We start from the raw sequence: 14430 nt of genomic DNA on the forward strand, positions 1-14430 counted from the left end.
GTGCGCCAGGTGTTTGAGGATTTCTTTTTTTTTTTCTGAGAAACTAATAGATATTATTATTGAACAAAGCGAAATTTATGCTTGCCAACTTAACAAAATAAATTTTCTGCTAACCAAAGAAGAACTAAAATCATTTATTGGCATACTACTTCTGAGTGGTTATCATAAGCTTCCCCATGAGAATATGTACTGGGAACAGGCTCCTGATGTCGGTGTTCCTTTAGTCTTCAACTCCATGTCAAGAAATAGGTTTTGGGAAATAAAGAGATTCATTCATCTCAATGACAACTCCAAAATAGACAGAAACGACAAGAGGTACAAAATGAGGTTGTACTTTGAAATTCTGAAAAAGGAATTTGGCATATTTCATTCAGAACTCTCAATTGATGAAATGATGGTACGTTATTATGGCAAACATTCAGCTAAAATGTTTCTGAGGGAAAAGCCTATCAAATTTGGTGTCTTACAAGTTCCAATGGCTTTCTTTATAATTTTTCGCCATACTGTGGCAAGACTGACAACAAACAGGAGCCTTTAGGTGCAAGGGTAATAAATGAACTAACAAGCATGATTCCAGAATCAGAGTATCCGAATGATAAGCTTTTTTTTGACAACTTTTTCACCAGTGTCGACACACTGATCACACTCAGAAAGAGTAAAATGAAAGTTACAGGAACAATAAGAGAGATCCGAACTAATGCATGTCCTTTGAATGACTCAAAAAGAATGGCGAAAGAAAAGGAACGAGGATTCTATGACTACATGTTTGACAAAGAGAATGAAGTTCTGGTTGCTAAATGGAGTGACAACACACCGGTATGTGCAGCGACAAATTACAAATTACAATACTATCACTCCTCTGAGTTCTACTAAAAGATACTCATGGGCAAATAAAAGGAAATATCTGTTACAATACCACATCTCATTGAAGAATACAGTGTCCATATGGGTGGCGTAGATCTACTGGACAAACAGATATCACTTTATAGGACGAGGATAAGGTCAAAGAAATGGTGGTTGCTACTATTCACACAGATGATAGATATCTGCGTAGTAAACACATGGCGTGCATACCAAATTGCTAACTCTAATGAGAAGCTCCCACTTTTGGATGTCCGATGGAGAATAGTGATGTTTTACGTATCAAAGAAAACAGGATCAGTACCAAAAACCAGAGGACCACAAGGACGCAAATTGATGTGGGGGCGGGTGAGCACAGATGTACGACTAGATCCAGGAAATCATTTCATTGTGCCAAGTAAAACACAGAAGAGATGTGCTTACTGCAAGAAAAAAACAACAAAAATTTGTGATAGGTGCAATGTTAGTGTACACGACAAGTGTTTTGCTTCAGTTCATACTGAATAGACATTCAATAATATTAAAACATTCTTTATTGTTTGTGTTGTTTCTTACAATATTATGCATGGAGAATAAGCTTGTGAATTTGGATAGCGCATTTGGCCAATGTCCCAAAAATGGGACAGTCTGTAGTTTTTGTTCTAATAAACTGAAAATTTCCAAAACAACTTTTTCTTTTTATTCAATTAATCGCTCAATGTAATGTATTTATGTATAAAAATTTGCAAAATATGATCCGACAGAGTTCTGGCCAGTAATGGGTTAAGATTCCTGGCAACAGGAAGGAGCTATAAGGACTTTAAATTTTCAGCTGCAATTTCTAAACAAGCATTGAGCGAAATTATACTCAACACAAGTGAAGCTATTTACGCTGTCCTGAAGGATAAGCTCATGAAGGCAAGTAAAGTACATTAATTCTGTCAAGTTACAAATAATATTTTTGCTCATGAAGAATCACAATATTTTTGCTGTTTTAGACGTGTTTGAATTACAAAATACCACAAACTTGGCTGGTGTATTTCATCCACTCCAACATCAGATCTTTGAACTTTTGATAATTATTTTCAGTAAACAGTCCACAATGATTTTTATTATTACGGTTTCTCAGTTCGCTGGTGCGTCAACTTCTCGTAATTTTTCAATTAATGCATTGTATGCAGTTGTCTTTTTGTTCCTGTCACTGAACTCTTTACTTTTAATCTTCCACAAACATGGGTCATTTCTATAAAGTTCAATGGATTCACTGATAAACTGTCTAGAACACTGACGAGCGTCAGCCATTTTAATGCTCTGTGCGCACAAAGACAAACACTAGACTGAACAAGCAGCTGTTTCGCACCAGATTTACTCCAACTTGTCTGCACAGATGTGGTTTGAACCCACAGATTTGAGATGATTCGCTCAAGCCTCCAACTCAAACTTCCACGTTTGCACACACCTCATGTTGGTGCAAATCTCCTGTCCACACGCAACGATCTGTCTGCGCAGAAGTGATGTGCACAGACATTTGCGCAGACAGATCGTTGCATGCGGACGGGCCTTAAACTCTCGTTCAGAACATCTATCATAAGCAGTCTATTATTTGGTTCTTGTTGATCATTATCAAAGAAAGCAGCAGTGTAAGTAACAACAAATAGCAGTCTATTGCCATTGTTCATTGTTTCGCTAATGGGGCAATCAATCCCCCCCCCCCCCCTCTCTCTCTCTCTCTCCAAGTGGCGGTAGTGCCCACAAAAGCAAACCATGCCGCTAGCGGTGTAAACACTCATTATCTGAATGCGATAAACAATGCATGACACAATGCATTTTCAGCTTAGAGTGACGTCAACACCTTTATCAAAGAGAACGGATCAAAGCAAAATAAGCAAGCGATTCAAACCAGACGAAGCACGTGAAAAAGGAAGGGTATCCGCATAAACACAGACGGAGCGCCTGATGCATAGCAATGGCTACCTGGTAAATCATAACTGCTAGGCTTACAACTCGAACCAAACTACTGTAGCTGTGTCTTCATCCATTCAACCTAAATTTTGTCTCACGTTACAATGGACCAACTTTGTTTCTCTCCCCTTGAATTTCGAGTCTCAAATTTCAGGTGCGGCTTAGATTTGGGAAACATGTTTTTCCTTGATTTCGAGTCTCATTTTTCAGGTGCGGCTTAGATTCGAGTAAATACGGTACTCATCCTTCAAGGATGTCATAAAAAGCAAGATCATTTTATTCATCTAAGAACCTGACATTGGAGGCTATGATTTCAATCTCAGTAAAATGTTAAATACAATTATTCATTGTCTAAGGCACAGTTGAAATTGTTACCCTAAACACAGAATAAGTGCCTGCAGTGAGCAGACTGAGGAACTAAGAAACCAACTACTGCTTTCTTATTGAATGCTGGGCAAGTAAGGTGGCAGTAAGTCAGTAGTAGCACTGGGAATCAATGGGAATGGAAATGAAATGCACAAATGCCTGTGTTGTTCCCAATACAACAGTAGTTTGTATCACCTGCATACTTGGGTCACTGCTGAAGTATTGTGTGAGACATTTGCACTGTCCAGCCACATGATTAGAAACTTAATGTTTACTCATTTGTTTTCCATTATATGTCGCACAGCTGTTGTTGTCTCTCTCCCCTCCCTCCCACGTGACTTCTACGCACGTATCTCCTGAGATTAATTTTGCTTTGTTTCCTACTTGTAGAGAGATTGACTGTGAGTTGTATTGTAGACATGTGGATTAAAACAGAATTGAAATTTTGTAGTTGACCTCTAGCACTGGTAAAGAGTGTGTGTGTGTGTGTGTGTGTGTGGGGGGGGGGGGGGGGGGCACATGCATATGGGCATGCGTGCATGCAAGTGAAAGAAATACAGTGCTTGCTATTAGGACAAACTCTCTTACCAATTATTTCCCGAGCCAGGATAATTTGTCAGTAAGCAGGCTTTATCAAATATGTTGCACAATGGCCCATTTCTGTAATTAGCTACAACACTGTCTTCCATGTCAATGCATAAAGCCTGGAAATAAATATTTTTCATCAAAACAGCACTTGAAATTTGGCTGTAATACACTTTGTTTCCAGCTTACCGAAATATGTTAGCTGGAAAATGGTCACTAACACAGATGCCATGTGCAAATGCTTGGAACTTACCCTTGCTTTTACCTTTCCTCTCTCCAAGTCAGCCACAGTTTTGTACGTGGATTCTGTTGAAGATTTGGGTACGGAGAAGAAACTGTGGAGTGCTTTTGATAGTTCCATTTGCTTAGATTTCTGTAGCTTCTGTGTGGAAATTTTCTGATTCTTCCAATGGATACCATGTTCCTGAAGAACAAGTGGCCAGAATTCGTTTCCTATCTGATTACCACATTGGCCAACTGAAAAAAGATATAAAGGACCATGCAACACATTGATTATAAATTGTATTTACATTTGCAATGTTGACAAAATAGCATTTATGTTATTTCTAAATGTTTCTTTAAATATGAGGGTGGCTGACCGTTCATACTTGAGTTACAATCTTGTTTCTCTTAGCTGTATCACTTTATGCACAGTTCCTCAACCTATGACATATTTATGTACATTTGCCAACTTTTAAGCACTGGGTAAATTTACAGTAAACAGACATTTTCTGTTCACTCCAAAGGAGGGGAAAACTTAGCCATCCAGTTTCTGATATGTGATGGTGCTAGTGGAACCAGATTCCACTGAAAACTATGTGTACAACATAGGGGCAGTGTTTCATCTTGGTGGTGAATAGTTCATCAATGGGTTCAAATTTTGTCATAAAAGCACTAAAAATGGAGGAAATAGGTACATCTAGTCTCAAGCACTATTCTTACCAACTAAAGACTATAACACATATTTACATGTGCTACCTGAAGATGAAGTGAGGAAGTGGATTGGTTGATTGGTTGGGTGGAGAAGGGACCAAACTAAGCGGTCGTCAGTGAAAGTGACTAATGACAGGGACGTGAAGGAAAAAGCACAGGAGATAAGAGAAACGCTCAAGACATAACAGACCCCTTAAGGAAAGGAGTGGAAAAGCAGAAGGCCGGGGTGAACCACCAAGCCCAGTTGAAGCCAATCCAGTCGGGGCGAAGGAGGCAGCAAGAGGGCCTGCCATCCCCTCCACTCACCGATAAGGTGGAAGGTCCCTACATTAAATAAAGCGATAAAAAACCCCATCACGAATAAAACGTAAAATGAGATCAGCCGCTGAGGTCGTGTCAGCCAACACCAGGGGTAGCGAGTCTGGAAAGCCAAAAGTCCGTCGCAGGGCGACTAAGTTGGGGCAGTCCAATGAGATGTGAGCTACAGTCAACATCGATCCAAAACAACAGAGAGGGGGGGGGGGGGGGGGGGGGTCCTCACGACAGAGGAGATAACCATGAGTCAGCCAAGTATGGCCGATGCGGAGGCGGCGTAGGACAACAGAGGCCTTATGAGAGGCCCGTAAGGAGGACCACCATGCAGTTGTAGAATCCTTAATCACCCTGAGGTTGTTCGGCAAAGAAAGAGTGTGCCATTCTGCATCCCAAAGGCCCAAAACCTGATGACGTAATGCCGAGTGAAGGTCTATTTGTGGAATGCCAATAACAAGAGACAGCCTGGTAGTAGCTAATTGAGCCAGTCGGTCGGCAAGTTCATTGCCAGGGATCCCAACATGACCCAGGATCTAAATGAAAACCACCAAGCATCCACGTTGAGCAAGGAGAGAAAGGGAGTCCTGGATAGTGATGACCAAGGGTGGCGAGGGAAGCACTGGCCGATAGCGTGCAAGCTGCTCAATGAGTCACTACAGATATTGAAGGATAGTCCTGAGCATGAGCGGATATGGTCCAGGCGCGCAAGATGGCTACCAATTCTGCAATAAAAACACTACAGCCATCTGGCAAGAAACAAAGTTCCGTGCATCGCGCAGAGGTGTAAGCAAAACAAGTGCGGCTAGCAACCACGGAGCCATCCGTATAGATCACTTCTCAACCCTGAAAGGAATGGAGGAGACAGTAGAACTGGTGGTGAAGAGCCGTCGGAGGGACAGAATCCTTTGAAGCGATTGAAAGATCAAGACAGAGCTGTGGCTGAGAGACGCACCATGGAGGGGTACATGCGTGAGCAGCGAAAAGAGGCGGTGAAGGGAATTTCTGGAGCTCAGAAAAGAGCGACTGAATGCGGACAGCCATGGTAAGCCCACATCGTGGTCGTCGCTGCAGCAGGTTGATCTCCGTGTCTGGATAAAGACCATACTTAGCGTGCTTTGGGGTGCAGCAAATGCGGAGCGCATAAGATATCAGCTGTTGTTGGCGCAAAACTCGCAGTGGTGGAATACCCGCCTCTGCGAGAAGGCTGGTCACAGGGCTAGTCCAGAAGGCACCAGTTGCAAGTCGGACCCCGCAGTGATGGATGGGGTCTAGTATCTGCAACGTCAAAGGCGACGCAGAACCATAGTCTAAACGAGATTGGACCAGCACTTGATACAATTGCAGGAGAACAGAGCGGTCTGCACCCCAGGTGGTATTGCACAGACACCTAAGAACACTGAGATGGGACCAGCACGTCCTCTTCAGCTGGTGAAGATGAGAGAGCCATGTCAACCGGGCATCAAAGACCAAACCCAAGAAGCGATGGGTGTCCACCACCTCAAGGGGCTGGCCATCAAGGAACAGGTCCAGATGGGGATGGACTGTACGGCGACGGCAGAAATGCATGACACACAACTTGGCCGCCGAAAACTGAAAGCAATGGGAGAGAGCCCATGAGAGCGCCCGGCAGATTGCCCCCTGTAGACGGCGTTCTGCAGTGCCCATTACGGAGGAAGCGACATAGATACAAAAATCGTCAGCATACAAAGAGGGGGACACTGTCAGCCCAACAGCTGTCACCAGACCATTAATGGCTATGAGAAAGAGAGGGACGCTCAGCACGGAACCCTGTGGAACCCCATTTCCTTGCTGATGGGGAGTGCTGTAGGAGGAGCCAACTTGGATCCGGAAAGAGTGACAAGAAAGCAAGTTACGCATAAAAATGGGCAGAGTGCCACATAGGCCCCATTCATGAAGGGTGGTGAGGATGTTGTGGCACCAGGTGGTGTCATAGGCCTTATGCGGATCAAAGAAGACCACAAGGAGGCGTTGCCGATGGGCAAAAGCTGACCAGATAGCAGACTCCAGGTGGACCAAGTTATCCAACATAGAGCGGCCACAGCGAAAACCACTTTGAGTCAATGACAAAAGGTTGCGGGATTCAAGGATCCAAAACAGCCGCCGACTCACCATGCATTCAAGGGGCTTGCGGAGGGTGTTGGTAACGTTAATTGGATGGTAGCTATCCAACTGAAGAGGTGGCTTCCCTGGCTTCAACACCGGAACAATGCTTTCCTGTCACTGGGTAGGAAAGAATCCCTCACTCCACAGACGGTTGAAGAGGGTCAGTATACGATGGAGGCCAGCCACTGATAAGTGTTGGAGCCTTTGGTTATGTATCTGATCCGGTCCAGGGGCCATGTCGGGACAAAAGGCGAGGGTACTGGCGAATTCCCACTCGCTGAATGGGACATTATAGGGCTCCGAGCAGCGAGAAACAAAAGATAAAGTCAGTCGTTCTGAGCACTTTTTCAGGAGAAGGAACATGGGTGGATGCTGAGCCATTGCTGAAGCTTGAGCAAAGTGTTGAGAGAAATTTTCTGCTACAAAGTCCGGATTGGTAAGGACAACACAACGCACAGAAATTCCTGCAACCCCAGTGGGAGGAGGGTGGCCAAAAATTTGCCTGAGTTTCGCCCAGACTTCTGAAGAGGGGGTGTATGGTCCTATGGCAGCTACATATCGTTCCCAGCAAATCCATTCTGAAATCTGATTAGGTAGCTGTCCCAGGCATAGAGTCATTTAAAGGCCAGAAGAAGAGCAGTAGAAGGGTGCCGCTTGAAGTGTTGAAGAGCACGGCAGCAGTCTGTTATGGCTGCAGCAATTTCTGGAGTCCACCAATGGACTATCTTCCAACGGGGGGAACCTGAGGAAGAAGGGATTGCTGAAACAGCTGCTGAAAGGATGGTGGCAGTCAAAAAGTCTGTGTAGATTCATCAACATCGTCGTGTAGCAGTACAGGGGGGATGGGAGCAGAGGAGAAGGCACCCCAATCAGCCTTAGATATATGGCCCACTTGGGAGGGTGACGGAGCGAGAGACGCTGAAGGAAGGTCAAAACAATCAGGTAATGGTCGCTGTCACATAAGTCATGGTGGACACCCCACTGAATGGAGAGAAGAAGGCCGGGACTGCAGATGGAGAGGTCAATGGTAGAGAAAGTGCCGTGCGCCACACTAAAGTGTGTGGGAGTGCCTGTGTTTAGTAAACAGAGGTCAAGCCCTGCCAGAATAGCTTCAACTGTCCTGCCCAGGGCAGTAGTTGTATGACTACCCAAAGAGGGTTGCGGTGATTAAAGTCCCCTAGTGGCAGGAAGGGAGAAGGGAGTTGTTGAAGAAGTGTAGTTAGAGCAAGGGATGTGGGCGAGCCTGTCAGGTGGGAGGTAGAGATTACAGATTGTGATTGGAGTGGCCAGATGGACCCCAACAGCAATGGCTTCCAGAGTGGTACGGAGGGGAACCCATTTACTAACAATGTCCTTGCAGGCCAAGCTGCAAACACCACCAGAATACCGCAAGGTGCCAGTTTGGTTCCGACAGAAAGTGTGGAACCCACGAAGGGCAGGTGAGTAAGAATTTACAAAATGGGTCTCCTGTGGCGCAATACAAGCAGCAGAGTAGAAGGAAAGAAGGGGCTACATCTCTGGAAGGTAACGCAAATATCCATTACAATTTCACTGGAGGATTCTCAAGCCAGAGTCCAAATGAGAAGCAAATGGATCTGAGTTGGTCACGCCGCCGAGTCGCCATCTGTTACCAATAAGGATATGGTAATATCCATATAGGTGGGGTCAGACTATGTTGATTCAATGGCTGGAGGAGGGGAATGCTGCACCTCACGGGGTACCAGAGGGGCCTTGCCCTTGTTCTTGCATTTCTGCTTCTTCTCTTGGGAAGAAAGAGAAGGGCAGGCTTCAGCAAGGGCGGGCACGCAATTACACCAGGCAATCTTGGCAGCCACTGGCAGCGGATCACGCTGCCAATGTGGAGCAGCATATCGCCTTTCAGGGGGATGCCAGGAAGAGGAGTCCCGGCAGGGAACTCCAGTACTGGGGGCCGCCAAAGAAGGGGAGCACTTCTCTGGCGGGGGAGCAGCACCCAAAGGGGTAGGTATGGGTACTGATGGGGAGGGGGAGCAGCACCGGGAGGAGTGAGTATGGGTACTGATGGGGAGGGGGAGGGAGAGTGGGTGAGTGAGGAGGAGGCAGAAGGCATGGGGTGAATGGGGTGGGGCTAGGAAGAGGAGGGGGTAGGAGGGGGAATGGATGTAACTGAAGCAAAAGTAGGAGTCATAGACATGGGATGGGGCCGGTCATACTTTCGATGAGCCTCAGTGTAAGTGAGCCGATCTAAGGTTTTGTACTCTTGAATCCTTTCTATCACAAACACCGGGCATGCAGGTGAACATTGAGAATGCTGTCCACGACAATTTATACACACTGGCGGGGGAGCACAGGCACTCCCCCATGGAGGGGACACTCACAGTCACTGCAGAGGGATCAGTGGTGCAGTGGGAAAACATGTGTCCAAACTGTACGCATTTAAAGCATCTCATCAGTGGTGGAATAGAAGGTTCTACATCACACCGATAGACCATTACCTTGACCTTCTCTGGGAGGACATTCCCCTCAAGGGCCAGGATAAAGGCGCCCGTAGCAGTGCAATTGTTTGGAGGGCCTCGCTGCACACGGCGAATAAAACGAACTCCTCTTCGCTCGAGGTTATCACGGAGCTCCTCATCAGTTTGGAGAAAAAGATCCCAGTGGAAAATAATGCCCTGTACCATGTTCAAAGATTGGTAGGGCGTGACAGAGACTGGGACTTCACCGAGATGGTCACAAGCATGCAGGGCGTCAGATTGGGCAGTAGAAGATGTCTTTATGAGCAAAGCATCGGACTGCATTTTACTTATCAATTCAACTTTGCCATACTTATTTTCAATCGTCTCCATGAAAAACAAAGGCTTGGTGGTGGCAAAACTTCCACCATCCATCCTAGTACAAACCAGGTACCAAGGGAAAGGTTTCAACCCAAGCCGGGAAGCCTGACCCTCCTCCCAGTGAGTGGCCAGGGAGGGGAAGGCCGAAGGATCAGAAGAAGGAGTGTCACGTCTGCTATCACTCTTAGAGGTGGCCACAGAATGACCAAGATGGTGAAGCTTTTGTCGCTTCATGCGCAAGGTGTCCGCCCTAGTACCACCCACTCCGCTCAGGGGCTCGCCCCATGGGTGCCAATCAGCCACAGCGAGAGCTGCCTGGCACAGCAGCCATTTCCGGGAGTTCTGGTGCCCCAAAGTGATGAGCATCGACTCCTGGGCATACACGAGGCGTTAACAGCTCCAAGTGGGTACTTAACAGCCCCACCACACAGACTGGCTACCCTGCTGGTGACCCAGCAGGAGGGGGCCAGGGTGCAAAGAGAAAGGGGAGGGGAGGGGGAGAGGAACCTGCACCATGGATGCTAGGTAGGGATTTCATCCCCAAATGGCTCACACTGAACGGAGAATTTTGGAAATGGAGGTCAAACCCCAAAGGGACCAAAAACACTGAAAAGGAGATGGGAACAGTAAACTAAACAATAGCACAGACCAAAACAAAGCCAGGACGATAGCCAGGTCGACATAAAGTAGTCCACTAAGGGGGAAAACGGGGCAGGGACAAAGGAGCAAGGATAGGGAGGGAGAGGAACAGGGATGGTAATGCAGCCTGGAAGGGAAAGAAGACTGCAATAGCTCGGGGCCCCATGTGTGCCACACACATACCCACAAAAGGACTATGTGGCCCCGGGAGGGGGGGGGGGGGGGGGTGATATATATAACAAATATAATTCATAAGATTATCTTCAATTTCCACAGCTTAATAATGCGCAAAGAATGGGCCTGTCCACAAGTCAATTCGTCAGTCGGCTGGTATCACACTGCCTGGCCAAAAAACGAAGCATCAAGAAGGGGAGAAAGAAATGTAATGAAACTTCACAGGTTAAGAGGACATGTGATGTTACTGCAGTTATTACAAAACTGAGACAAATATTAGAACTCAGCAGTATGAACCCACTTATCAGTATGATGTCGCACACACTCATTCGGTTGGAAAGAGTGTCATAAAGCCATTGTATCCTCTCCTAAGGCAAGCTGGCCTACAAATGCTGTAACTGGCCCTTGATATTTAGGGTACTGGCACAGAAATGGAATTGACATCCGAGTTGGTCCCACACTTTCTATCGGGTACAGATCTGGGGCCATTACTGGCCACAGGAGCACTTCAACATCATGCAGACAGTTCAGAGAGACATGTCCCATGTGTGAACAACAGTTGTCCTGTTGAAAAATGGCTCCACGATACTGTTGCTTGAGAGGTAACACATGAGGATGTAGGAAGTTTGTGACACACTGTTGTGCCATCAGAGTTCCCTCAATCACTACTAATAGTCACAGCTGACACTTCCCTGCCCCCTCCCCACAATAATGTGCAAGGCGTAACACCACTGTACCTCTCTAAAATATTGTAAGAGTGAGTCGTCTCTCCAGCTTGTCCCCATACAACCCAACGATGGTTATCCAGAGAAGTGCAGAACAGCAATCAGTTGTTGAACACAATGTAATGCCATTCATCAGCAATCCATGCTTCCCAGTCACAGCATCATTCCATGCACAACGGTTTGTGTTTGTTGTTAACAGCAGCTAATGTATGCAATTTAATTACTTAGTCTGGCTGCTGCTCCAACCAATGGTGCAGGATGACCCAGAATGTTGCAGGGAGTCTATTACTTGTTCTCGGATGGCAGGCACAAATGTGAAGGGTTACAAAGTGCTTGGTGCACAATACTGTGATCCTCTCATGGTGGCCAAATGGAACCTTAGCAACTAGTATGCCTGCCCTCACATTTCAATGCAGTCCAATGACAGGCCACTGCCACATCTGAATGCCCCACAAATCTGGATATTGCACAATTTGACCAGCTGGCCAAATTAAGACACACAATGAAGCCCATTACAAACTCTGTCAGATGCTGATAATGCTGTCTCATATGAGTATGCAGCACCTCCATAGCTTTCACGGCAATCGTTCAGCATCTGATGCTGTTCATACCCCTTAACAACATAAACGCCAGTAACACTAATTGCTCTATGGCTGCCATTCTTACTGACATAGAGAACTATAAGTCTGTAATTTATGTACCTGCCAATGGCGTTTACATGTACAAAGTTATGGCACAAAATAGCACTGCTAACACTGTGAGAATTCTAACAGTACAGTGTTGCAGGGACCAGCCGCCAGATGGTGGCTCCGCTGCAATAGTGACGCAAGAGCCATCTTCCACTCTGTTACCAATCAGCCTTGTGTGACCAAGGGCACATTTTAAAAGCATCATCTGCAGATGGCGCTGTTCATGACTACTTCTAGTTGTATCAACACTGTGATCTTCCTGCCCATCTTGTATAAATCAGCGAGAGCTACGTTATGATTTGAAACTTTACTAGAACTAGGTATGGCATACAAACGTTTGCCAATTTTTCATGCAGAAATAATATCTCTCTCGCAACTGTACCAACATTTCAGCAGTGATACTGGCCATTAACTTGTGCCACATTCCTCGTACTAATAATTGTAAAGTTTGACACTGAGTTTACCACTTTTTTGGAACTGTATTTCCACGCTGATGACCCCTACTAGCCACATTCTAAAGTAAATTGATTATTAGGGCACTATATATTCTATTTGTTTCAATATCCGACAGAAAATTAATAAGTTCTGCTCACAAAATTAGCCACTATTCTTCAGTAGGCACTTACTAAAATATTTTTGAGAATATTAAAAGGAGTAAATTGGTCTGCAATGAGAGGTGATTTGTTTGCCTTCTGTTTAAACTGGCACTATTACTGCATACACATTTGAATGTGTTAGGAAATGTGTCTCTAATCATCACCTAATTATAAAATTACCTTGAGAAAGGTCCTTTCAATTCAGCAGTGATTTAAACATGGCAGTTAGCAACCACTATCATAACCAAAAGAACTACTAATCTTTAGTCAGTTAATGACTTACAAAAATCTGATTATACATTTATTAAACTACGCCTGTTTGTGATGTATCTAACTTTTGATTGTTTACTTATAGGGACAACATTTTCTATCACTATTTGAAATCACTAACAAACTAGAAGGTATCAGATAGTTTATATAATTGTAAGACAGAGATTTAGGAACCAGGTTTTAAATAGTAAGGCATTTCCAGGGGCAGGTGTGGACTCTGACCACAATCTATTGGTTATGAACTGTAGATTAAAAATGAAGAAACTGCAAAAAGGTGGGAATTTAAGGAAATGGGACCTGGATAAACTGACTAAACCAGAGGTTGTACAGAGTTTCGGGGAGAGCATAAGGGAACAATTGACAGGAATGGGGGAAAGAAATACAGTAGAAGAAGAATGGGTAGCTCTGAGGGATGAAATAGTGAAGGCAGCAGACGATCAAGTAGGTAAAAAGACGAGGGCTAGTAGAAATCCTTAGGTAACAGAAGAAATATTGAATTTAATTGATGAAAGGAGAAAATATAAAAACACAGTAAATGAAGCAGGCAAAAAGGAATACAAACGTCTCAAGAATGAGATCGACAGGAAGAGCAAAATGATTATGCAGGGATGGCTAGAGGACAAATGTAAGGATGTAGAGGCTTTTCTCACCAGGGGTAAGATAGATACTGCCTACAGGAAAATTAAAGAGACCTTTGGAGAAAAGAGAGCCACCTGTATGAATATCAAGAGCTCAGATGGAAACCCAGTTCTAAGCAAAGAAGGGAAAGCAGAAAGGTGGAAGGAGTATATAGAGGATCTATACAAGGGCAATGTACTCGAGAACAATATTATGGGAATGGAAGAGGATGCAGATGAAGATGAAATGGGAGATACGATACTGCGTGAAGAGTTTGACAGAGCACTGAAAGACCTGAGTCGAAACAAGGCCCCGGGAGTAGACAATATTCCATTAGAACTACTGCCGGCCTTGGGAGAGCCAGTCCTGACAAAACTCTACCATCTGGTGAGCAAGATGTATGAGACAGGCAAAATACCCTCAGACTTTAAGAAGAATATAATAATTACAATCCCAAAGAAATCAGGTGTTGACAGATGTGAAAATTACCAAACTATCAGTATAATAAGTCACAGCTGCAAAATACTATCGCGAATTCTTTACAGACGAATGGAAAAACTAGTAGAAGCCAACCTTGGGCAAGATCAGTTTGGATTCCGTAGAAATGTTGGAACACGTGAGGCAATACTGACTCTACGACTTATCTTAGAAAATAGATTAAGGAAAGGCAAACCTACATTTCTAGCATTTGTAGACTTAGAGAAAGCTTTTGACAATGTTGGCTGGAATACTCTCTTTCAAATTCTAAAGGTGGCAGAGGTAAAATACAGGGAGCGAAAGTCTG

At 44.9% G+C, this 14430-nt stretch overlaps 1 protein-coding gene across 2 annotated transcripts in view; it reads right to left on the reverse strand.

Annotated features, from left to right (window-relative positions):
- Positions 1-14430, reverse strand: part of LOC124795002 (tubulin epsilon chain-like) — a 145675-nt gene that overhangs the window by 112427 nt on the left and 18818 nt on the right. For both annotated transcript variants that reach the window (XM_047258756.1, XM_047258755.1), the window contains exons 2-3: positions 4007-4230; positions 3757-3872 (exon numbers count right to left, since the gene is read on the reverse strand). In XM_047258756.1, coding sequence (XP_047114712.1) covers positions 3757-3872; positions 4007-4230 — 340 coding nt within the window. The remainder of the gene's footprint in view (positions 1-3756; positions 3873-4006; positions 4231-14430) is intronic.

The sequence above is a fragment of the Schistocerca piceifrons genome, chromosome 4 (assembly GCF_021461385.2).
Source record: "Schistocerca piceifrons isolate TAMUIC-IGC-003096 chromosome 4, iqSchPice1.1, whole genome shotgun sequence".
In the NCBI taxonomy this organism is placed as follows: Eukaryota; Metazoa; Arthropoda; class Insecta; order Orthoptera; family Acrididae; genus Schistocerca; species Schistocerca piceifrons.